Raw genomic sequence first — 25,788 nt, forward strand, 5'->3', positions numbered from 1 at the left:
GTCTTGGCTGCAAAAAACTACTATGTCCATCCTTATTGCCAAGGAAACAAGACACTTCATTAAACATGTTATCTCACACTACTGGATGCTGGGTAAATTGTCACAATGTGATCCTGCTTTGCATTGACAATGATTTGAGGAGAATATCTTGTATTGAAATATTAAATATTACATTTAAATCTAAATATTAAATAGTAAATGTATTTTTTTTTTTAATTTAAATATACCTGGAAATATACAAAAAGCATTTTTATTACTAACACAATTTACTCCATTTAACATAAATGTGGCAACCTGGCCTGACCTGACTTGAAAGTCCCAGTGACAATCCCTCTTCTTTGTATATTTACATACATAGCTATGTAAATATGCACATACCCAGAAATATAGTTTGCATAGAGGCTCTGCAACCTGCAAGTGACACAAAAACTCATTAGGTGTAGGCTACTTTTAACGAAACAAGGTTCATGTGAAACTATTCCTGATCAGCAGCTTTAAAAAGGTGCTTTCCAAAATACTCGTAAAGTAAGCTACAAAGCAGACCATCTATCTATCTATCTATCTATCTATCTATCTATCTATCTATCTCTAACTATATCCACATTTGTTATTTCAGCAATGAGGGTCACATTTCTTTTTGCCATTATTGTGTGCATGTTATTATATGTGTACATAATCAAATAAAGTTACAAAATCAATCTATCTATCTGTCTGTCTGTCCGTCCGTCTATTCGTCTATCTATCTGCAAACTCTGCTCATTATACTTTGTGTATTTGTGTCACAATTCCTAGCGCCCATGCAAAAAGTGGAAGGAAGCTGCACTTGAATTGAATTCTGGGCTGTCACTGCAACCACAAATGAACTTCTCATGTAAATGGAAAGCAAAATGCACAGCGGTTCTTCCCAAAGTCTGATAAAAGTGTTGCTGTTGACTGGCCAATGCCTCACCACCACAGGGCTTTTGGACATATTGTATCACCCCTTCTGTGGCAAAAGAGGGTTTTCAAGTGGCACTCCACCTGGCAGCTGCGCACACAGGCTCTTGTAACACTCATAAATTACAAAGTAGCAAATTTGTTATTTCGCCCACAAAATCACTGATGCTTCAGCTGTATAAAGCAATGGGTGTTTTATTCAGTATTCTGCATTAACATTCAAACATCAAGAAAGACAGACTGGCCGCTTTATTTATTACTATTATTTGAATTTAAAAACAGTGTTTTTAAAAAAGCCCTGGGGTTCAAAAGCAATTATCCTATTCACATACATAAACTATAACATATATGACATAAATAGATATATGCAAAGAAAAAAAAAACATTTTGGATCAGTGGACTGACAAACAAGGGTTGGTGTAAGTTAAAAGATTTTGTCATTCAGTGACCTCACTGGGACAGAACAAAATATTACAGTTGAGCAATTAAACAGACACGGCGAAAAATCAGACACCGGCCGGGGTAAACAGTTTGTGAAATGCAGATGAAAGGTCTGCCACATGATGCTCCCTCATGTCTCCATTTGGTTAAAACTGAACTGATCTCATAGCAGGGTGACTTAATAATATGATAAAAAAAAATAATAAAAATAAGTAAATAAAAAATTGGGTAACACTTTATTTTACAGTGTCATTTTTACATGTTACATGTACACTGTAAACTCTAACGCTCAAAATAATTAATTGGTTTGAGTAGGACAAACTTAAATTAGTTCAGTCAAATTAACTTTAATGAGTATTTAGCACTTTCTTTTTCTTTCAAGTTCACAGAACTGATAAAATTTAAGTGAACTGAACTGTTTCATTGTTTTGATTTTTATGAACTTATTTCTTTTAATTTAGACAAACTTTTTTCGATTTCGATATCGATTTCCCAGCATGCTTTGCCCATGGCACTCGAAAGGGAGAGTAAAATTAAGTGTTATAATGTTTTTTGTGCTAGATTAATGTTAAGTGGGAGATTTAGTAGTGATTAATATTTTGTTATGTTAATTTAGAAGAGTTTCTGTTAATGTGGGTTTTTACCATCAAGTGGTGCATGCGGCTTGGTTTGAGAGCAAGTATATGTTAAATGCTATACATTGCTGTATTCATTCAGCATGTGCTATACCATGCTATTGTTAACATGTTAGCAAGTTAGCATTTTCTGAATTAGCTTGTTATATAGCTAGCTAGTTTTACACTAATAAAAATATTTACACTGGGGTTACATGATAATTTTAAGTTGAATGTATGAGTGTACTCAAACATTTCAAGAACGATGAAAATGTATGAGTACAAATTAAAAATCTGCCAGTTCTGCTTACTTAAACTTTGAATTTCTTAGCTTAAACATTTTTTGAGTTTTGCCAACTTATTTGGGTTTACAGTGTAGTTACTGTAAATTATGCATAATTACATGCAACTAACCCTACAACAAACCTAATCCTAACCATAACCCTAGAGTAAGTACATGTAGTTAATTAATATTACACAGTACTTAAATGTATAGTTATATATATATATTATTAATGTATAATTACACTGTAACAAGGACACCTTAAAATAAAGTGTAACCAAAAACTGTAACCCATTCTGGGCTTAAAATTGCATTTTCAGTGAGCAATAAAGGATCTGTTTACACAGATGTTCATGCAATCAGAATTAACCCTAATGTAATTAATTTTTACTTGTATTAAAATAATATAAAGGCCTCTCTTAAAATGTTCTCTAGAATTGTAAAATTATATTTTGCATTGATCACTCAGTTAATTTTGAAAACCTACATTAATAACATTTAAATGTTAACTCTCGGCTCCATCAAACTCTCCTGAAAGGTCAGAGACCTCTACACACCCTTTCAAGAGAAATTATATTTTTTGATGTTCTCAGCGTGGATATTCTACAATATATAAACAATATATCGACATTTTATCACAGGCTAGCAATGTAACCAGGATGTATGCAAATATGTAGAAAACAGATGGTCAAACAATATAGGTCAACATTTTTAGCTTTCAGTACTGACAGGTGTCAAAATCTTGTGTAAAATATTTCTTTCGATTTGACATTATAATGCTATATAGCCTACATTCAACATGTTAATATTGATTTTAAGTTATTGTTTTGATTAACTCACACATAGTTCTCTCAATAAACATAAAAAGCTTTTTTCTTTTAAACAGTTAACCATACGTGTGCTAAACTGACCATAAACATGCCCAAACATGTCTCGAGTTTTTCCACATTTAGACGTTTTTTTATTTACCTTTTTCATCGCTGACAGTCGATATAAACCCATGTTAGGAGCTGAATAATTATCATAAATGTAATTCATTTGTTTTGAAGGATAACGCGTTGTCAAACATCGTGCGTTTCTAGAAGATTTTACGCAGCCGAGCAACCAGGAAGAAGATCACTGCATGGCATCTCCATAATCATGAAAACTGCTTTTAGAAGCGCCAAACACCATATAAGTTTCGTCTTCTCTTGCAGAGAGCGTTTGGGGAGAATCCGGAGCGTTTTTACACCGAAAGCGCCTAAATTTGAAAATCTTGGCACTGCGCACTGGACTGTTTCCTCCCACCGATCTAACGGATTTCTGCTGCTGCACGACCATGAAAAACATCACAGAGAGTCACCATTTTATCATTCACTGTCTATCATTTTATATTGTGCGAACGTAACAGTCCATGTATCCACGACGCACGAACACTAAAATAAAAGCGCATTGTTTATCCAAGATAATACGGCACATTATACGAATTCGTGGTTAAAACGTGTTCTCGCTCCTGTTTGTAGTCTGGTTTTGAAATGAATGACTTCCACACACCACACGTCAAAATATTTGTTTTAGATTACTGCGAGAGAAAGCACAGGAATAATGTGCCCACATATGACGCATATTTAGGTTTCACTGTGCATGCGTATTTGTTTCTGTTGGTTCGATATTTATGGGTCAATAACAGGATAAGGATGTCCGAGATTATGGAAAGGATCTTTTAATAATCTAGTTTGAAACACATGTATCAAGTTCTTAGATATATAATCTTTGTATTCATGTTAGTTTCATACCCTTTTCTATAAAAATGGATTTAATGACTCTAAAATTGTCAGCTAGGCTACTAAAATACTGTCTTTGCACCTTTAATACATGTGAGTAAACACAAACATATTAATCAATGTAAAACTTTTTTTTTTTTTTTTCAAATATCATGAATTATTGAGTCAAGAGGATTTAGCATTATAGGCCTACTCTGTTTGACCTGAACAAGACGTTCCTTGTCATGAAAAGGTCAAAATATCTGAAACATTTCTTCCTGTTTGTTAATAATGCCATAGTGATTTTCAGATATTCATATATTATCACAAAATGGCTTCGTTGTTAATTTTTAAATAAGTAAATTTTAACAGATTATACTTAGCCTACTCTAACACCCCCACCCTCAAAGGCTTTTAATGGCACTTTTTTTTAACAATCTCCGGAGAGTTACACCGCCAGTTATTAATTTTTAACACCTTACAAATAAACCCTATAAATAAAAATATTAAAATGACTTTTATTTTAGAGATTAAAAACATGTCTATTATAGCTAATCCTTACAGAAACACAATGAGCGTAACGTATTTCACCCAATGCAGTAGCTATTTGAAAAGGTGATGGAAATGTATAGCTAATTCTCCTCAAATGAATTATAGAGCCATAAAATGGAGGTTATAATAATTTTGTTTCGCTTTTTCGCTACAATGAAAGCTAAATCTGATAATTGTCAACTGTGAGGCTTTCTGTTTACAAAGGGAACGGCAGACAACTGGTGTTCTATAACTAGCTAATACGCTAAAATACATAGAACTCTGCCACCGCTAACGTGTCACAGCGTTTTATTTAGCCTGCTTTAAACATTCGACAACATCAAACAGTTTCAAATCCATATTTTTAATACAGTCTCATAAATGTTTTCTAGGCCTACCCGTATTTCAGTGACACGAGGCCAGAGTTAAACACGCAACGTCATGAAAACATAGGCTACTGAAACCGTTTAACAGGGTTCTTTGGTTATTTTGCAGGTTTTTAATATTTTCCATGCGACAAAATACATCTTTCACAGTTAAAAAGGCATTAATTACAAGGAAAAGTGCAAATTTAATGTCATAAAACTAAACACAACAAAAATCAGAGCAGTCAGGGGTTGTTAAAGTGGATTTTGACCATTATAGTGCAATTACTTCAATAAAAGGAGATCTGTTTCTTTGAACATATCAATTAATGTAGATTATATTTTTCTTGTTATAAAACAGGACATATAGAAGGACATACAGAAGGCTTTTAAAGTTAGTGAAAGAAATGATCTACAAATCTAAAATGGAGGCTTAGGTGACCTGAAAAATACCTCATTGAAAAAAACAAAAAACAAAAGACAAAAACAAAATCCATTTATCCAGTTGAAATTGGGGGCCATGTGAATTACATACAAAGTCAAATGTTAATTGTTCTTCACAAAAAGACAAGCCCCTGAGCCCAATATTTTACATTGCAATAAGAGGTAGTTGGCTGAATTTTCCGCCATGCGACAAATCGCAGCATTTCACGCTACCTCTGTTACACAACAAAACACGCAGGGCCATAATCATAATCTCTAGCTGGATTGTGAAGGCGCAATGTTCTCTAACCACTCCACAGTTTTATATTTTCTGTGCAATGACGCCAAGTCAAGAGGCGTCTGGCCTTTTGCATTACGCAGAAAAGGCTGCGTATTGCAGCAAGATACGAGATACTGCACGACATCCAGGCATCCTTCTTGCGCCGCCAGATGCAGAGGCAGATTGCCCTTGTTGTCAAGAAGATTGACATCAGCACCATTCTGCGCGAGCACCTGTAGAGTGTCCAGATATCCGTCACGCGCGGCGTCGTGACTGACGGTCAGTCCTAGGATGGGGTCGCGCACGTTTGGGTCGGCGCCTGCTCGAAGCAGCGTCTCTGCAATGCGCGGGCAGCCAAGTTTCATCACCTGAGATACAACCAAAAGAGAACACGTGTTAATGTGCTAAGAAATAATTAATTACAAAAATAACCTTTTTTAGCGAAAGTGTGCATTTTTAATTAAGCATTATGAGTGGATTATTTAAACTTTTAAAATGTAAAAAGGTAAAAATGTATATAAATGCATAAGGCAATAGTGTATTTTAGGTCAAATTTTCAACATCTTTTAAATATGGACATGCCTATACATATATATATGATAGTTCTGAGAACCTGTTATTTCTCAGAAGAGGCTTCATTATTGCTATCATGCAAATAAAGAAATCGAAGAGAGGATTTGCTATCGTTTACAAGAATAACCACGACTTCAAAACCTACGATATAAAAAATGGGTAATACTTTATTTTGCAGTGTCCTTCTTACATATGTTACATGTAGTTACTATAGTAATTACTATAAATTGTATATAATTACATGCAACTTACCCCAAACCACACCCTAATCCTAACCCTACAGTAAGCACATGTAGTTAAACTCTTATTACTCAGTAATAAATGTATAATTACACTGTAACAGACATCTTAAAGTGTAACCAAAAATGTTTAATAGAAAACAGAATTTTAAGCACAAAATTATGACTCTATGATCTCTGATGATAACATATATGAAGTTATGAAATGATGTCATGGACCTAATCGACAAAAAGACCCAGAAACAAATGTACATACTATGAATTATGTTTATGGAAATTTTACGAGGAAGTTCACCAGTACATCACACCAGTATTTTAATATTGGTAATGCTATTTCAAACGATTTTTAAACCCTCATTCTTGGATAATTATTACACATGTGTATTTTTTTTTTTTTTACCTCATATTAATTAAGAGACCACATGTAATGTTTAGTATTTTATAAATTCATTTGTCACATCACAGAACCATTTGAAATGACCTAGTAGAGGTAAAAGTTTATAGTACAATAAAAAAATAAAAGTAGTGACCAGTCACATCACTTAAAATGTACATTTTTCCTTATTCATTCATATAATTTTTTAACATGAAATCGTTCACGAATATTTTATGTGTCATCTATAAATATAAATATATGCCACATATGCATAGGCAGAAATTGGCATATGCTAGGGCTACCAGTATCGAGGATGGGGATTACCCTTCAGAATATCACTCATTCTGAAGCTAAGAGAATATATTATGTGAATATGACACTAGAACATGAGTAATATCAAACTATTTCATGTTTACCGAAATTAAACAGCTATATTGTGTTTGGTGTAAGTCCAGACGGCCTTCTCATTAGCAGAACATTTTATTTATAACTCAAATAACAATTTAAAAAGTACAAACAGCCTCTCGAGGCTTATATGATTTTAATATATAATATATGATTTTGATTTACTTAATTCTAGAGATTTATCTTACCCCATTAAAGTAAATAATAAACATAAGCATCTACAATCACTTCCGGCCTTAACATTGAAACTCCATTATCATTTAAATTTGTTGTTACACTTACGTTGTATAAAAACGGCCTACAATATTATCTAAATCTGTAAAAGGTTGCCAAAAAGTATAATGCCACATTTTCTTGCTCGTGATCTGACTGGTGTAATAAAACACACAATTCAGTACACACAATAAATGCTTTATGTAAAAGATAACGAGTGCCATTAATTTGTTGGCATAATAAAATATAGATCATTTTCAACAGGTGCGTAGGGCTACTTGTTGGTTTGCAGGTAAAAAAAAAACACAGGTTTATTTAGAAGCAAGTTAACCAGGCCACTGCTCATGGTGACTACAAGAAGGAAAAGGACAAATTGTTTTCGTGAGGCTGATGTAATATGCTTTATAAACACCGTGTTTAGATATGTAAGTTGTTCATGGAGATGAGAGTCTAACCTGCAATGGTGTCCTGCCGAACTTGTTCTTCTCATTAACGTTCACGTTGCTTTGCAGTATCTGCTCAATTTCCATCAGATTTCCCTGCGCAGCTGCAGTGCTCAGTCCATCTATAGCTGTGTCCTCGGCCATTATATACTGACAAAGGAGGTAGAATATCTCTGATGCTTGCTTTTTAAAAAAACGTACGCTGGTTTATATGGAAAAAGTACTACAAAGCTGTAGTAAATAGTCCGATCCTCCAGCCCCCCTAAAAAAATATCCGTTGGAGATGCGCCAAGGTCCACCCACATTAATATCGTCCTACCGAAGCCATCGGAACCAGCGGAGAGAACAGGGATGCCATGCCATCTCTTATCAAATCTATGGGCATTCAAGAAACATATTAAAAAAACGAAAACAAAACAAACATCCTCTTTTATATGATCAATGCGAGAGGTTCCTCTCCGTGTCCATGAATGACATGAAGCTCTGTCGTGGTCTCGGTCCAGATATGATCTCACATTCAAACAGATATGTATAGTCACATGAAAAATGCTCGCATCTGAGAGCCAAACTTCCCTTTCATTAATCCTCTGATATGAACTATATGCAGGTGCATTGGGCTGGAGAAGTGCGATGCGTTCATGGCATTCGCAGATGTTGTCATTTCAAGCCGCCGAACGAGCTCTGAAAACAGATAAACAGAGAGCGAAGACTGTTATTCCGCGAGGAAATTTTTATTTAGCATCCAGTGAGTTCGCAAGGATGTGTTGTAAGTTTAATGCATGCTTCCCGCCCATTTTGAATATGAAACGTCAAAAGCAAATCTTCTTTGATGCGTGCACATCAAAGAACGCTGGCATGAGGGTTATCAAAACTGCTTAACTGACACTACTCGCCTACATCGAGCTGACACGCGTAAAAAATAATCTTTAATTGGTTTCCAGCCTGCGGTGAAGCGTTTCAAACTGCAGGCGTGAATATGTACAAATGTTCTGTCGTAGTGATTCCTCGCGCACTGAGGTGCAGTTACTCTGTGACGATTCAGCCGATGATGGACGACGTCATAATGAATCATTTAAAATGAAACATTGTATCCACTACCTGCAGAATGGTTACGTCGCGGGCATCGAGTTATCCTCTCCGAGTGGTTTATGGCCGTTGAATAAGCTGGTTGCAAGACAGCTGACTTTGTCAGAGAGTCTGCCGCTGTTGTTTGACATCACTCCGTTTTTGAAATAAAGGGCCGACACTTCCGCCCACTTTTACTAACAGACGCGGAGCGAGGCGGGATCAACGGTAATGCTGCTGGGGAGAGGCTGAGAGATGCACTTTCTGCTAAATTTTCAGTTTTTTCCGTGTTAAGCACACATCCTTGAGTTGTAAAGGCTTTCTAGTGTTGGTGTTCCCAGTGTAAGATTTCCCTCTCCATAAATGTATGTTTGAAGTGAAATTCATTCAAGCTATTTATAGGAGGAAAGCCTAAAACAGTGCAAGGTTTATATTAAGTCATGTGAACTGCCGAGATGCTACCCTCCAGCAAACCATAAGTGATTTTTTTTTCTGAAAATGGCCAGTTTGTCAATATTTGACCATCCTATCGTCTTGTTTATTCATTGGAATGAATGCATCTACAGCACAGCAATAGCTAATGTTTACATTGACACTACTACACAGTAATATTATTATACTAACACATATTGCTACATCCCTGCTTAAAAATAAGACTATTAAACTAGGCTATGCTGTTTTCTGGTGTTATAGAGGGGTTCTTGGCACTCTTTTGTGGGCTTGGCTGTGAGACTAGCTAAGACCAGCAAACCAACTTAAACTGGATTATTTATTTAGGCTATTCACCCCTAGTTTCACAGACAAGGCTTAAGCTAGTTCCAGACTAAACTGCATGTTTGAGCTGTTTTAACTGAAAGCAACTTGTACTGACATAGGCTATCTTAAAATATGTCAGTGCCATTGTTTTGTCTCAAGATTCACACCAGTAATGTTATTTTTTTCTTTTCCATTTTTTTTCTAGTGTACATTTATAAAAGCTACTGAAATATCCTAATTGAACTAAGGTGTAATCCTGGTTTACGCTAAGCCCTGTCTGTGAAACCGGGCCTTATTAGTGTTTGTATGGTGTTACCTGATTTAAGATGGTCTAACTGTTTTTCTAGTCTGGCCAAGATGGTGCTCAGCTGGTTGACAAGCTTATCTTTTAAGCCTGACCCACTGAAAATCGCTCTTAAACTCTATCCCCAGTTTCACAGACAAGGCTTAAGCTAGTCCTAGACTAAAATGGATATTTGAGCTGTTTTAACTGAAAGCAACTTGTACTGACATATCTTAAAATATGTCAGTGTCATTGTTTTGTCTCAAGGTGCACATCAGTAATGTTTTTTTCTAGTGTACGTTTATAAAAGATACATAAATATCTTAATTGAACTAAGGCCTAATCCTGGCTTAGGCTAAGCCCTGTCTGTGAAACCGGGCCTATAAAACCAGACTGGTAGGGCTGGCATAGCTGCTAAGACCAGCAAACCAAGTTAGACTGATTTAAAAAAAAAAATTCAAGCATAAATGACACCAAGGAAACCTGTGTGTTTACCCAGAATACCTGTAAAATTAAATCAGCCCTTTTAAACCATCATGAGTTAGTAATGTATGATTAATCATCACGGTTGGCATTGTTATATCTTCATGTTTACAAAATAAAAACCTCGTTTTGGGGGGTTACACTGGGGTAGAACAGTATAAAATTGCTGCAGAGAAAAGAGAACTGTCTACAGAGCCCATAAAGATGTTTGATAAACATTTTTAATGCTTTTTATTGTTGTAAAATGTCACAAGGTAGGCAAACAAGTCACTTGTAAGAAAGTCCATTCAAATTTAGCCGCGGCCCTGCTGCTTCTTTAAAAATACGCAGCCCTTTCCAACCGTGAGTTGCGCGACAGTTCACGGCACTTCTTTACGGCAGCCGTAAGATGTTTTCGTTGCTTTGAACGCCGATCCAGAAAAGCAAAGTGACGATAACAGAAAAACAGAAAGCCACCAAACACTGACAACACGGCCCCGAAGAGCAGCATTTATACATAGTTACCTTCCGCACACTGATAAGCCGTGCCCTGAGCTGCTCTTTTGAAATCGGAGGTTGATATTTTTGAGGTTTTTACATGAGTCGTTAGCCTCTCACTGCAATGGCCTCCGACAGTAACATGGACAGAGAAATGATCCTGGCCGACTTTCAGGTGGGTTTCCTCGCATATATACTTATAATCTGTAATTTTATAAGGTCTGAACGTGTAGATCAGATCCATTCTTGTGCCTGCTGATTGCTAGACGGGTAACGGCTATTGAAGTCACTTCATTTTTGTTGACATGTCTCGAGATGATCAGCTGTCAGTGGCTTTGTTTGAATTATTCAGCAAAAACGAAGTTTGGCAAGCACATGACCGGGCAAAGTAAGAATAAACAGCTGAAAATACGTCATTTTAATATAATCTGCTTATCTGGGACTAGGAAACATTACAGGACTGTCATCTGAATCCTGATCTGTATTTTCATGACCCTGTAATGGCCAGAAGCTGTCAGATGACTCTGCACGGTTTTCTCTGTTTGTACACTGCCATCAGTTGTCACATTCCTGTTTTTCAGTTTGTTTTGAGATTTTAAATATGAGTCGGGTTACAAGTATTGACAATATGGGTTTTGATTTGCAAAATGTTTATTTCATAGAAACAGAAAGAGATCTGAAATTCTTAAATATCTTGAGGCGGCATTCACTAAAATTGAAGGTTGCTTATACATACTGATAAACATCTCTCATAATTTAAAAGCTTTTCCTATCTGTTATATTGAAGAAAGCTTTGGAAATACCTTATATGTGAAGTTAAATATCACATATCAATAATGTCTACACTACCGTTCAGAAGTTTGGGGTCAGTAGTTTATTTATTTTTTAATAAATTGTTTCTTTTATTCTGCAAGGATGCATTAAATTGATCAAAAGTGACAGTGAAGACCTTCATAATGTTTCAAAAGATTTCTATTTAAAATAAATGCTGTTCTTTTGAACTTTCTATTCATCAAAGAATCATGAAAAAATTGTGTAATGGTTTCCACAAAATATTAAGCAGCGCAAATGTTTTAAACTTTGATAATAATAATAAATGTTTCTTGAGCACCAAATCGGCATATTAGATGATTTCTGAAGGATCATGTGACATTGACGACTGGAGTAATGATGCTGAAAATTCAGCTTTGCATCTTAGGAATAAATTACAATATTAAATATAATACAATAGAAAAGTTTAAATATTAAATTGTAATAATATTTCACAATATTACAGATTGCACTATATATATATACACACACACACACACACACACACACATATATATATATATATATATATATATATATATATATATATATATATATATATGGCCTGCAGGCTTAAACAAAATATGCTACTCTTAAAAAAAAGTAATATTCATTTAACATTCTCAGAAATGTATTTTGGGCCAGTTTTGTTATGTAATTCTTTTAAAATAAAAAAGACATTTTGGTTTCTGGTATTTTTAATAAGCAAGTTCTATTTGTTTCAGGCATGTACAGGAATCGACAACATTGCTGAGGCGATCACACTTCTAGAACTAAACAACTGGGACTTGGTGGTAAGATGCCTTTTGTTTTCTTTCAAATCACAAACCATTTTAATAAGTGTGTGTGTTTGTGTGTGTGTGTGTGTTATGTCTCCTGCTTATTGTTTGTTTGTGGATTGTGGTGATGCAACAGAGACAAAGCCACTGTGTTCAGTGCAAATGCTATTTAATGGTACCATTGTTCACAGAACATTCTGGCACAGTTCTGTAGATATAGTAGCTGCATTCCCATATACCAGTACATTTACTTTAGGAGGAAAACTTAGTCATCAATGAAACCTAGTGTAATTTGTAATTCAAGGCCTTATTTTTTATTTTTGCATGTGTGCTGAGCAGTAATGAAAGACAGTGAACAATAGACAGTGACATGCTATACTATGGTATATCTTAAATTAATTGGAAACATTGTTTTTCTAATTCTTGTCTAGTTATTATACACTACCATTCAAAAATATGGGATTGGTACATTTTTAAAAAAAATTTTTTGAAAGAAGTCTCTAATGCTTACAAAGGCTGCATTTATTTAAAAAACACAGTAAAAACAACAGTAATGTTGTGAAATATTAAAATTTATGGTTTAGTTTGTAACAACAGCTTGGCTCATGTTTCTGTGGTCACAGGTTTGGATTGGTAAATACTTGGTACGGCACTGTTAGGAGTGCACAAATTAGGACATTTTAAGTCTGTACTAATACTTTAATAGTGCCTGTACCTTTAAAAGCATTTAAGAGCTTAATAGTGCCATATGCTGCAGCAAAATGCACCACACTGTAAAATTATATGAAAGATTATGAAACATTATTACATTCAGACACATACAGTCTATTATACAAGGTAGTTCCTCAACCAATCCACTGAGAAATCTTTACTATCTTAGGCCCTGTTTACACCTGGTATTAAGATGCGTTTTGGTCGATCGGATCACAAGTAGATGAGGGAGACACATTCCTGTTTACACCTAGTCTTTTTTTCCACTTTCAACCACTTCTGTCCTGATTTCTTCAAGGGAAGGGGTCTATGGGTGGATAAATGTATGGTCTTTTTTAGCTTTTTCAATCTAATGTACAAAAAAAGTTCGCACAATTTACAGATGAACGTGAAAGGAAATGACGGAAAAACATACGGAGAGCAGCAGTTTCATTTCTGCTCTGATAGCCACAAGACTACGCTCAACACTGTGGGTGTGTGTTAGAAATAAGGAATGGTGCGTTTTTCGTCTTTAAACCAAACGCAGATCTTCTGCCGACAAAGTTTAAATCCTGCATGGCTATCGCGCTTCCCATAATGCTTACACATTAGGTCAGTAGGCGGTCTTTTGTGACTGTTCGAACACATGAGTGTCTACACTACAAAAACCATCCGGTCAAATGCGTTTCAACTACCTCTGGAAGTGGTCGAAAGTGGACAAGCTCAAAACGTTGTAGACCCCGTTTACACCTGTATTTAGCATCATCCACTTGTGATTGGATTGTTGAAAATGCATCTTAGTACCAGGTGTAAATAGGGCCTTAGAATTATTCAGTCTCTTTTAGGGTTTTGTTTAGATTTATTATTAGATTTTTTTGTTTAGATTTAAATCACTAATAATTAAAGATTTGAAAACATGAGTCTGCATTTACATTACAAGTGACCCAATTTCCAATTTTTTTTTACTGCCATGTGGCACAGTTCGGATATGACCCATGAACATTTAAGCAGGAAAAAAGCACATGGATTCCGATATTCACGGATCAGTTTCAGGCCTCATTCATATGTGGAAATAAATCTGATATAAATCAGATACGTGCGTTTGCATCTCCCAAGAAGCGGACAGATCAGATATTCCCCTGTCAATGCGATGGTGGTGAATGACGTCAACCCAATGTTTTGCTGACCTTTAAAAATGGTGTGGAAAGCAAAAGCTTGTATTATCATTTCATCTGCGTCCATTGCAAATCGCACCATTTTTACTTTCTTTTTAGCCTAAGCTTTTCTGGGTCAGTACCTTGGGTTGTTTCACCAAGTAAATGCAGATATCAGATAATGGGTCACTTTTAAAAGATGTAAGCTGGTCATCAAAAAAATTGGATATAGTCAACAAATCGGAACTGGGCATCAAGACCTGCAGTGTAAATGCGGCCTTAGTTTCACTATTGCAGGATAAGCTGTTATTGCTTATCATAGTCATCACAACATGATCATGAACTGTTTCTATCAATTTGCATCTTTAATTCAGTCTGACTGCTTTCACTCACGTTACATGAAGTATACTCAGATTTGCTTCTTTGTTTTATCTGTTAAATCTATTTGGATTTGTTTTTCCTCTCATTCTAACTGTATGACGATTCAATGATACAGTCAATTACTTTACAGTTCATACACCTTTAATATTTATAGTTTCAGACAGAGGCATCACTAGAGGCACTAAACCGCAGTACCAAAATGTGTGCCGAATCATGAGTCAAGATCCGTACATGTGTTTTCGTTCAAGCAGGAACTGTTTCACCCCTAGTGAACAAATAGTAGTTCCTTTGTTGCTCCTACCATGCAGAGCTTATGGGTCTAGGTGTCCATTTCAATCGATAATGTTATTTGAACAGACAGTAATGTCTGCTGCAGTCTGCAAATACCCACACCTTTTTATGGCTTTTCATCTTATCTATTGCAAACAGGTCATTTAGACAGATCAAAACGGTCCTAAAAATTCCTAGTTGCAGATGCCCATCCTTCCCTTTGAATAGATGGTGTGGAAATTGTCATTGAAGTCCTCTATAGTCTTATATAAGCATCATTGTGATTTATAGTCTGGGATATCACCTTTCAATTGCCGCCACACAAATGTTTCACCTCTTAAGCCTAAAACATATGCAGCTGTGACAGGTGTCACACCACAGACAAAGGCAGATAGGCAGAACTATATTTTGGTTTGGTAAATGTAACAGGAGGCATGTACTGTGGCAGTTTTCGTATTACTAATTTGCATGAGAGACTCACGTGACCTGCGATCGACCTAAAAGTACAGGGTCTTTCCATCTTGCATTTACAGTTGTTAAAAGCAGTATAAAGAATGCAGTGTCAGGACAGATCAAAAGCAAAAGTTTATCAAATAAAGTCAAGAAATTGTGGTTTTACAGACAGATTTCTCTCTACAAAGTCGTCCTTTATCTTAAAAGCAGGCTGTTTTACTATATTTAGCAGGAAGCTGGTTGTATGCTGGCAGCCGTTCAAAGAAAGCAGGCCCTAGCACACGGTGTGGTTAAGTGCACCTGTAAATGTAATGACTTGCTGTTCCAGCTCGGGGTTGCGAGGTTGATGGAGTCAAAAAAAGTGTCGAGACGGGACAGCCAGCGTGTATTTGAACACCCCACGCTGAAGCCAGGATGTGTGCTGCACACTTGATCACACAAACACCACCCTGCACCTGAGCAAATCTTTCATGAGAAGTCAGATGGCCTTAAGTGTGTAGACCACTTCTTTTACATTTTTGTGGAATTCTGATGTTCTGTCTCTACGGCAGACAAAATATCATTTCTGTGGCCTCTACAGGCATGGAAAAATGTTTGGAGCATAGCAAGCATTGCGATGTACGTCTCTGTATACACTTTGTTATTTGGCTCAATCAGAAGCCATTCCATTCAGATCTGTATCCACTGAGCAAGTCTCCTTATCACAGTCTGGCTCCAGAACCCACTTGCTCACACACGCTCAGACACAAACACATCAGGCCCATCTCTGTGCATTCCACTTTAGTCTGATGAGAGAAAGAGAGGGGGAAATATGTGACCCACATTGCTGGATACTGTTTGTATGTTTTATGTTTGGGTTTTATAAAAGAATATCTGATTTCTGTCGTTCAGTCTTGATGTGTACCTCTGTTATTGTCTTTATCATTGTAAAAAAGATCAGTAAATTTATTTGGGCAGCTGATGTGAAATTTCAAGTAATGACAGCAGTTATGTCCTGCAGTGTGACATGCTAATGTAAACCTTAACGCTCAAAATAATTAATTGGTTTGAGTAGGGCAAACTCGAATTAAATTTGTTCAGTCAAATTAACTTTTATGAGTAGTTAGAACTTTCTTTTTCTTTTGAGTTCACGAAACTGACACATTTTAAGTAATCTGACTTTTTTTTCATTGTTTTGAGTTTTATCAACTTGTTTCTTTTAATTTAGACAAACTTAATTTACCTGAAACTGGGCTAGGATTTCTGTTTCCCAGCATGCTTTGCCATGACACTCGAAAGGGAGAATAAATGCTAAAATTAAGTGTAATGTTTTGTGTGCTAGATTAATGTTAAGTGGGGGGATTTAGTAGTGTTTAATGCTTTGCTATCCCAATTTAGAAGAGTTTCTGTTATGTGGGTTTTTTGGGGGGTTACCATCATGGTAAGTGGAGTGGAACATGAGCTTAGTTTGAGAACACCATACTCTTTCAGCAATTGCTATGATATGCTAATGTTATCAAAGTATTGTGTTACCAAGTAGCATTTGTTGAATTAGCTAGTTTTAGCTAGCTAAATTTTCACTACTAAAAATATAATTTAAGATGTAGACGCTGATAGCCTCGTGGGCAGTGCGCCGACACATATAGCGCCATTGCGCTTCGGGCAACCCGAGTTCGAGTCCTAGCTTGCGGACCTTTCCTGATCCCGTCCCCTTCTCTCTCTCCCATTTCCTGTCTGCTTATAAAAAAAATGGCAGAATTTAATTATCATTAATCATTAATTTAATTTAATTAAATGTGTCATTCAGAAATTTGGGGCTGGTAAGTTTTTTTGTTTTTGTTTTTTAATGTAAAAAGAAGTCTCTAATGCGCAACAAGGCTACTTTCATTTGATCAGAAACACAGTAAAAGTAATATTGTGAAATATTATTACATTTTAAAATGACTGTTTTCTATTTTAATATATTTTAAAATGTAATTTATTACTGTGATGCCAAAGCTGAATAGAACACAAACTTTTGAACGGTAGTGTATACTGTATGCATTTTTATGACCTCTTATTAATTGAAAGACTACATTTGTTCTTTTAAAAATTATTTTTGTCACATTGTAGGACTATTTATGTGAACTGGTCATTAAAAATGCTCGAAATTACATATTGTAAAGTATGAATGTACTGTATTACATTACTTCTCGCCATTGATGAACTGCACTCTTTTGTATACTATATAGTAGGGAAGTACACATATTCAGACATGTGGTGTCAAAAATGTCAAGGAAATGGTGACTAGTTACATCACCTAAAATATATGCTTCCGTTTATACTTTCATATACATTTCAAACTAAAATCTTGATGCTGACTAAAAAGGTTTCATGTTATGTCACTTTTTAATTTAACTGAACCTAACAGTTCAATGCTGTGAGCTCTCATTAAAAATATATTTGTGCTTTCTCTCTAGGCAGCCATCAATGGAGTGATACCACAAGAAAATGGGATCTTGCAAAGGTATGACTTTGATTTGTTGATTCTTATGAGTCCAAAATCATCAACTCAGGCTTTCCCTTACAAGATTATGGCAGAGATTCCACTCTACTGAACTGCATGTGCTTTTAAAGGTAGTCTTTAGACTAGAGATTAATGCTGGTAAACTCCAAAGACGGCACATTACCTGAATCAAGTCCCAGCTGAGCTTGATGGCTCGAACGAGGTGGTTACTGTTTTCATGCCCCTGTAAAATGAAACTGGCCTCCTCTCAAAAGGGCATTCGTCTCTGAGCTATAATGAGACCCAGCTGTGGCTGCTGCTGGTTCCCTGGATGTTAAGGAATCGAGGGGGAAATGTCAGAGCAGCTTGTGTCTCGGCTTGTAGAGCCTTTGGTACAGCTCTTATCTTGTCTGCTCATCTGATTAGTCAAATCAGAAGTCTGCTCTACCATTTCTGGCTACTCAGCAAACTAACTACTGAACACAAAATCGTGCACTTTAATATTGCACATTATTTTATAATTCACAATTTTTTTGTAATAGTCTTCCGGGAGCTTTACTTCCGCATTTAGCCACAGCGGTCACTGACACTTCCGGTGCAGCACAGTATATGGAAATTGTGAGAAAATTAAGCACAAAATTAAATCTTGAAGTATTACATGGCAGGACAAAGTATTATTGATATGATCCACCTTCACACTAAAGGTAAAGCTTCTAGAATGTTCTTGTTTAATATAATATACTAAAATGTTATGTTCGCTATGATTAATAATATAAACAATATATACTATATTATAGTAAAATGTAATTATTTGTAATCGGCAGTTGTTAGAAATATGTCAGAAAGAGTTTGCTACTTTCACGTTTTGCTGTGGAAGCATATTATACCAGAAGCTTGCATAGCAGAAATATGTAATCAGTTGGCATGCATAGTCAGTTGGGCCAGTAAGACATTGCTTATGTTTTTTACATACAAATTTTTCCTTTATTACTATTATTATTATTATTATTATTATTATTATTGTTATTATTTTAACTTTTTATATAGTTATACTACACTACTGTTCAAAAGTTTGGTATAAAAAATACAGTAAAAACAGTAATATTGTGAAATATTATTACAATTAAAAATAACTTCTCTATTTTAGTATATTTTTAAAATGTAATTTCTTCCTGTGATTGCAAAGCATCACTACTCCAGTCTTCAGTGTCACTTGCCCTTCAGAAATCATTCTAATATGCTGATTTAGTGCTCATAAAGCATTTCATATTATTATCAATATTGAAAATAGTTTTGCTGCTTAATATTTTTGTAGAAACTGTGATACTTTTTTTATGATTCTTTGGTGACAAGTTCAGAAGAACAGCATTTATTTTTAATGGATTTATTTGTAATTTTTTTGTAATTTTTTTTGATCAATGTAATAATGCATCCTTGCTAAATAAAAGTATTAATTGCTTTATTTCAAAAAAAAAAAGAAAAAAAAAAAAGAAAACATCTTACTGACCCCCAAGCAAATTATTGTTTCTCTCTTATATCGTACATTACTAAGGTACCATGTCTTAAAACCATTTTTTGCTACTTTAGTTTGTGTGGGCTGCTTACAACCTAGAAAAAAAAAAAAACACACGAGTGGGAGGAAAAAGAAAGTGAGAATTAAAGTTGTTGCGGAAATAATTGCGGTGAAATAGCAGTGCAGAGAAGGCTGTCATCTCATTTCCCTCTGGAAGTCTGTTCCCCAGCAATTACCCCCTTCGTGCCATTTCAACACCAGAGTCACAGGAAATCAAACAATCAAGTTTACTGCGGGGGTTTTCATAGCGGTTGGTTGATGACCTTGTTAATGGAGGAGAACAACCAACAAAGTTGGGAGCTTTTTATAGGACACAGCACGAATGTAGCCAAACTGGGGGTTCTGCACTGCTGGCCATTTCAGTGCATTAAAGGGTTAGTTCACCCAAAAAAAAAAAAAATATTCCATAATTTACTCACCCTCAAGCCATCCTAGGTGTATATGACTTTCTTCTTTCAGTCGAACACAATCGAAGTTATATTAAAAAATATCCTGGCTCTTCCAAGCTTTATAATGGGAGTGAATAGTAACTGAGATTTTGAAGCCCAAAAAAGTACATCCATCCATCACAAAAGTAATCCATACGGCTCCAGGGGATTAATAAAGGCCTTCTGAAGCGAAGTGATGGGTTTTTGTAAGAAAAATATCCATATTTATAAATTTAGAAACTAAAATCACTGGCTTCCGTATGAGTCGAGTTCTGGCGGAAGAGTGAACTTTGACCCAATGCGTGATGTATTGGCGAACGCGGAAGCGCAAAGGATAGAGCAAAACAAAACACTGGTCTAGGGTTGGACGATTAATCGAAAAGTAATCGAAACCGTAATTAAGAACCTCTAACCGACATAATTTTCCCATTTCGGTTATTTCGGTTTTTTAATCCTCTTAATACTTCCCCTTTAAAAACATACTACCGCGTGTGTGGCCACGTGACTCTGCCCCATTCAGTCAGTGGCATGAAAGCAGCAGGGAGGTGAACGCAGAGTCAACACACAGAGACGGCGCGCGAGCGGTGAGCCTTGCGTCTTCACTAAACTTTGTCAGTTGTGTGTGTTTTAAGGTTTGTCAGTTTGGACATTCAAGCGATTTTAGACGATCGGATGTATATTATTATACACTCATACAAACAGTAGCTGCGCAAAACGTGAAGATCGCGCGCACAGAGATAAAACGTAGAAACTAGTTGTCAGCGCTGTCCTGTGATTTATCACTAAAGTAGCTTAGAAACTTAAAACTTATTATAGCATATATTTTTCTACTTTTGAAGGGACTTTTTACAACCCACAGCTTCACAATTAATAGAGACGGTATGACTAATTCACACACGCAATCGCTCTCATTACGTACTCGTTATTGTGTATCGTTATTGAGCTGTTATGTCAGATCACACTGTCAATAGGAAAAAATATCCCACCTTTTAATAGTCAAGCATATTTACAGTACAGACCTTGTCAGTGAACTATGAGGGCAAAAAAACAAACAAACAAAAAAAAATCATTCATTGGTAACACTTTACAATAAGGTTCATTAGTTAAACATTAGTTAATGCAGTGGTTCTGGGGGGCGCGAGTAGGCTACAGGATGGGAGGAAAAAAAACCTGAAAAAAAATATTGCTAATTTTTTTTATCACTAAACTACTGTCATAAAAAGTTATAGTTTTGTATATACATAACTCCTGAATAAAAATAAAATGTGTTTGGACTGATTTAAAAAAAAAAGTTTTGAACAAATTTGATTGGTTTGTCGATAGTGAGCGCAAATGCAGGTGATAAGCGGTTTTATTAAGCGAGTCATTGAGTCGTTCATTCACGATTCGTTCAAACGGCCGATTCATCAAGAATGGGTCATTGAATCTTGGACTCAAACGATTTGTTCAAAACACTGAATTATTCAAAACACGATTGAGTGTTGCTGTGAGATGCGCTATGTTGTGATCTTTGTTTGGATTCATCTGATCTATTTTCGCTGCTAAAATAGACCAAAACAGTCATTATTTCGTCTAAAATGTAAGTGACTTAATATTATTAACTTGTTTGTTGAACTGTCATATCAGTGTCACATTTTCAATCGCGAGGTGATGGTAAATTAAGTGATGGTCAATTGTCAGCTCTCTTGGTCGTCAGGTCGTGTGATGTATGTTGCTGAACTGTATTCAGTTGGGGCCCCAACTGCAATGAACCAGCTTTGGGGGGGCCCAGCTTGCAAAAGGTTGAGAACCCCTGAGTTAATGTATTAACTAACATGAACTAACCATGAGCAATACATTTGTTACTGTATTGACTAATCTTCGTTAGCATTAGTTAATGAAAATACAGTTGTTCATTGTTTGTTCATGTTAGTTGACAGTGCATTAACTAATGTTAACAAGATTTTAATAACGTATTAGTAAATGATGAAATTAACATTAACAAAGATTAATAAATGCTGTTTAAGTGCGTTTCATTATTAGTTCATGTTAACTAATGTAGTTAACTAATGTTAAGAACCTTATTGTAAAGTGTTACCCGTTCATTAATCGTAATCGAGGTAAAATGTTCAATTAATCAAGGTTTTGATTTTAGGCCATAATCGTCCAGCCCTACACTGGTCACGAATTAGAAGTCTCACTTAAGATTACGCTACTCCTACATCCTACGTCGGAACTCGACTTTCTCGCGAACGGACGTTACCACAAGCTACTGATTATAGTCTATAAAGTTATAAATATGGATGTTTTTCTTACAAAAACACATCGCTTCACTTCAGAAGGCTGTATGGATTACTTTTTATGATGGATGGATGCTCTTTTTTGGGCTTCAAAATCTCGGTTACTATTCACTCCCATTATAAAGCTTGGAAGAGCCAGAATATTCTTTAATATAACTCCGATTGTGTTTGACTGAAAGAAGAAAGTCATATACACCTATAATGGCTTGATGATGAGTAAATTATGGGATAATTTTCATTTTTGGGAGAACTAACCCTTTAACCTAAAAATAACCTAACCTAAAAATACTGTTTTATGTTGTGTCTATGACCAGCGATAGGATTGTTTAGATGCACACCACTATTTCATACAATCACGTTTTTCCTCCTCTTTTTTTCCCCCCCTTTCCTTTTTCCATCTTCTTTAGTTTGGTCTGCTTTGGATCGCAGTGAACTCATTCATGGTGTGTTTAGGCTGAATGTAAAGCTTTTCAGCATTCCATCGACCAATTAAATTCTGCCAGTTGCATTGTGGGTAAGAAAAGTAGTTGACAGCTTTCATTGTTGTGCACTCTTCACTGGGTTTTGAAGGTATATAGAGGGGCCAACCACCTTGGCACAGCGTTGGGCACTAAACCGTTGACACCCACAATTGAAAACGCAACAAACAGTTCTTGTTGTTTGTCTGTCTCGCTTGAAGAGTTTGTAAAGTGTTACACTACGCGTTTAGCCGTATTGAGATTTCCTTCAGTCGCCTTGGCCTGAAAGAGAGAGAAATTGAACAGAAACGCACACAAACACAACAGCAAAAAAATCTGACCCAATAACAGGAATTGAAACTTTGGACAACAAAAGGCATTTGTGAACACTCATTGTGTCCGCCGTCCATTTCTTCTTCCTCAACGGTCAGTGCTCATGAATGCCCCAGAGTCTTAAGAACAAATATATTCAGACGGAGCGCGCTCTGTGACGGTTTATTTAGAGGGTGTGTGAATGTAAGAGCTTGGACACGAGGACATGTTTTTCTCAAAGGCACGTAATTATGAATGGAGCCTGGCATGGCGACTTCCAGCCTGTGCATTCAGTGGGTGGCTGGCACCATACTGCAGGCTGTAGGATGGCACGGTTCACTCAAGTGCCCCCATTGAGTCGCCCGCTGCCAGCTGGATCTCTGCTCGGCGGGACCCGGAGACCTACGCGCTGCTGCCAAGCCAAGCGTGTGCGTAGACTGCCATCTAGACGCTCACAGTGGAATGACCGTTGACTGAATGCCAGTGTCTGAGAGAGAGGGGAGAAAAAAAAGACACTTTAGCGGTTGAAGATTATATACAGATCACAAGATTGTTTAAAAATGGGTTGAAGATGCCATAGGCTGTGGGACACTACTGTTCCAGCTCTGCTCTAGAAAGATGTGTATTAACCGCATTCCCATATTATTGCAGAAGAACGAACATCTCGATCTGTTCATAATCTTGAGGTAGTCTCATTTGTGAATTCCTTTTCTAACCAGGCGAACATCACAAATGACATCTTGTGTAGGCTGAACTCTTGAAATCAGTGCAATGGAAACCTCATGCTTAATATCTGAGGTTCACCAGATTTTTATTTTGTCATCATCTTGGCCTTGTCACATGCTGTTTTTAAAACGTTAAAAAAGCTCATTGATTGATTTGATTGATTGATTGGTTGGTTCGTTCATTCATTCATTCATTCATTCATGCATTCATGCATTCATTCATTCATTCATTCATGCATTAATGCATTCATTCATGCATTCAACTTTTGTTTACTGAACACTTTCATTAGTTCCCACAATTATGGAAAACCTGGAAATAAAAGGGAATTTTACAGTTAATTCCAAGCCTGTGAAAGTCATGGAAATTAGTAAAATGTCTGTTGTGAATATATTTTCATACGATAATTTTATGTGAGAAATAGACTAAAATTTGAGTTCTTATTTATTCAGTAATAATAATGATTTCCCTCCATTAAGCTTCAAACCACTGTGACCAGATTGAGTCAGCAAATTCTGGAACTGATGATCCAGATTAGTCAAGTTTGTGAACAAATCATTAAGACTGGTTTTGTAAACTGAATCAATTTATAATATCTGACTTAAAAAAATGATTTGTTCACTCTGTCATGAACTCATGAGTGTTAGGGCAGCTTTTCACTGCATATCAACTTAAAATTAGAAAATAAAGCTGTGGTGTGATGGCTTCAGAAGAAATACACTGCACAAGTTTTATATATCATGCTATTCAATGATATTCTGTCTATGCTTCTTTTCCATCACGTCTAGCTGTTTTATTATATATGTTGAATTATCTGACTATATTGACCTATAGATGTCACTGAGGAGCAGGAACATTTTTTTTTTTTTTTTTCTAGAGACATTTCTTTAATTTATCCAATGTTTGGGTTTTCCTTTTTGTGTCTAACGAGTTTCTGAATGCCCCTGGAGCCTAACGTCTTTAACCTTTTGGTATTGTAATAAGGTGGTATAAAGTCAGGCATTGTGTGCTGTGCCTGGCCCCCCGCTCCTGCTCTTACAGCGATATGTGCTGACCCTGGAGGAGAAGAGAGGAGCCTTTGTCCCGCCAGCGCTCAGAGAAAAGACATTATTTACTGCCACAGGGGAACACGGGGGCACGGGGGAATTCAGCCTTCAGCCGCTGAGAGAGAGAGAGAGAGAGAGAGAGAGAGAGGGAGAGGGAGTACTAGAGAGGGAGAGCAAGCAAGTGCCAGAAAAAGCCGTTTGTGTCCTCAGCAGAGCAAAAAAAGGGTGATTTTCTCTGGGTTGGACAATCGAGCGTCTGTTGGGCCCTGCCCATATTATTATACGAGTAAAGCCTGTTTACATTGAGTCTGATACTGTTTGGATTTCAGCACTGCCGGCATTGTGGATCATGCAGAGTGGTGTAATGAGGTGCAAGCTTTTTTTCCCCACTCTCTCTCTTTTCGTTTTCCTTCCCTCACTTTATCTGTTTCTCTCCCTTCTAATTTTCCTTTTCTAAAATCATCAGCAAATTTTTCTAATTGGATGTTGGACTCAGTTTCCGCTTATAGTAGTCAGATTAAGTGAACATAAAATTGACAGAATGCCCAGTATTCACATTGGATTATAAAGCAAATACAGAGAGGCAGTAGATTATTTCCCACAAAATGTTATATTATGTATTATATGGGCAAAGTCCTAGGATTTTGGGGCTTTCAACCTTTACAAATCTAGGACCCTCCATCAAGACACTCAGTCAACGGCCTTATTAGTAATAACACTCTTTTTTTTTATTTTTTTATTATTATTATTTTTTTTTTTTATTCAATAAAACATATAGAATTTTATTATATTTCATGACATTTCAAAATAATATAAACTTTTTAATACTACTTTTAACATTTGATCAAAAAAAGTAATATTTACAGTAAAAACAGTAATATTGTGAAATATTATTACAACTTAAAATCACTTTTTTCTATTTTAATGTATTTTAAAATGCAGTGTTTCCCACAGGATTTTTGTGTAACTCTGGTGGGTGGACCTTGGTCCCTGTAGGGGGGGGGTCCAGGGGCATGCCCCCCCATAAGAAACGTTTGTAC

At 36.1% G+C, this 25,788-nt stretch overlaps 2 protein-coding genes across 3 annotated transcripts in view; one reads left to right on the forward strand and one right to left on the reverse strand.

Moving 5' to 3' along the window:
• Positions 1–5,013: 5,013 nt before the first annotated feature.
• cdkn2c (cyclin-dependent kinase inhibitor 2C (p18, inhibits CDK4)) lies at positions 5,014–9,119 on the reverse strand. Of its 2 annotated transcripts, XM_051904288.1 has the most exons (3): positions 8,963–9,119; positions 7,877–8,545; positions 5,014–5,983 (listed from the first exon to the last, which is right to left on the reverse strand). In XM_051904288.1, exons 2-3 carry the CDS (start codon positions 8,006–8,008, stop codon positions 5,612–5,614), a joined length of 504 nt encoding a protein of 167 aa, XP_051760248.1. In that variant the 5' UTR covers positions 8,009–8,545; positions 8,963–9,119; the 3' UTR covers positions 5,014–5,611. The 2 variants fall into 2 exon arrangements, with proteins under 2 accessions (XP_051760248.1, XP_051760249.1); XM_051904289.1 differs by having other exon boundaries at positions 7,877–9,096.
• A 1,699-nt stretch (positions 9,120–10,818) lies between these two features.
• The window catches only part of faf1 (Fas (TNFRSF6) associated factor 1), a 75,696-nt gene continuing 60,726 nt past the window's right edge, over positions 10,819–25,788 (forward strand). The window contains exons 1-3 of the mRNA XM_051904377.1: positions 10,819–11,103; positions 12,464–12,532; positions 17,904–17,950. Of these exons, the coding sequence (XP_051760337.1) occupies positions 11,053–11,103; positions 12,464–12,532; positions 17,904–17,950 (167 nt within the window). The 5' untranslated portion in view covers positions 10,819–11,052. The remainder of the gene's footprint in view (positions 11,104–12,463; positions 12,533–17,903; positions 17,951–25,788) is intronic.

This window comes from Ctenopharyngodon idella, chromosome 8 (genome assembly GCF_019924925.1).
Source record: "Ctenopharyngodon idella isolate HZGC_01 chromosome 8, HZGC01, whole genome shotgun sequence".
In the NCBI taxonomy this organism is placed as follows: domain Eukaryota; kingdom Metazoa; phylum Chordata; class Actinopteri; order Cypriniformes; family Xenocyprididae; genus Ctenopharyngodon; species Ctenopharyngodon idella.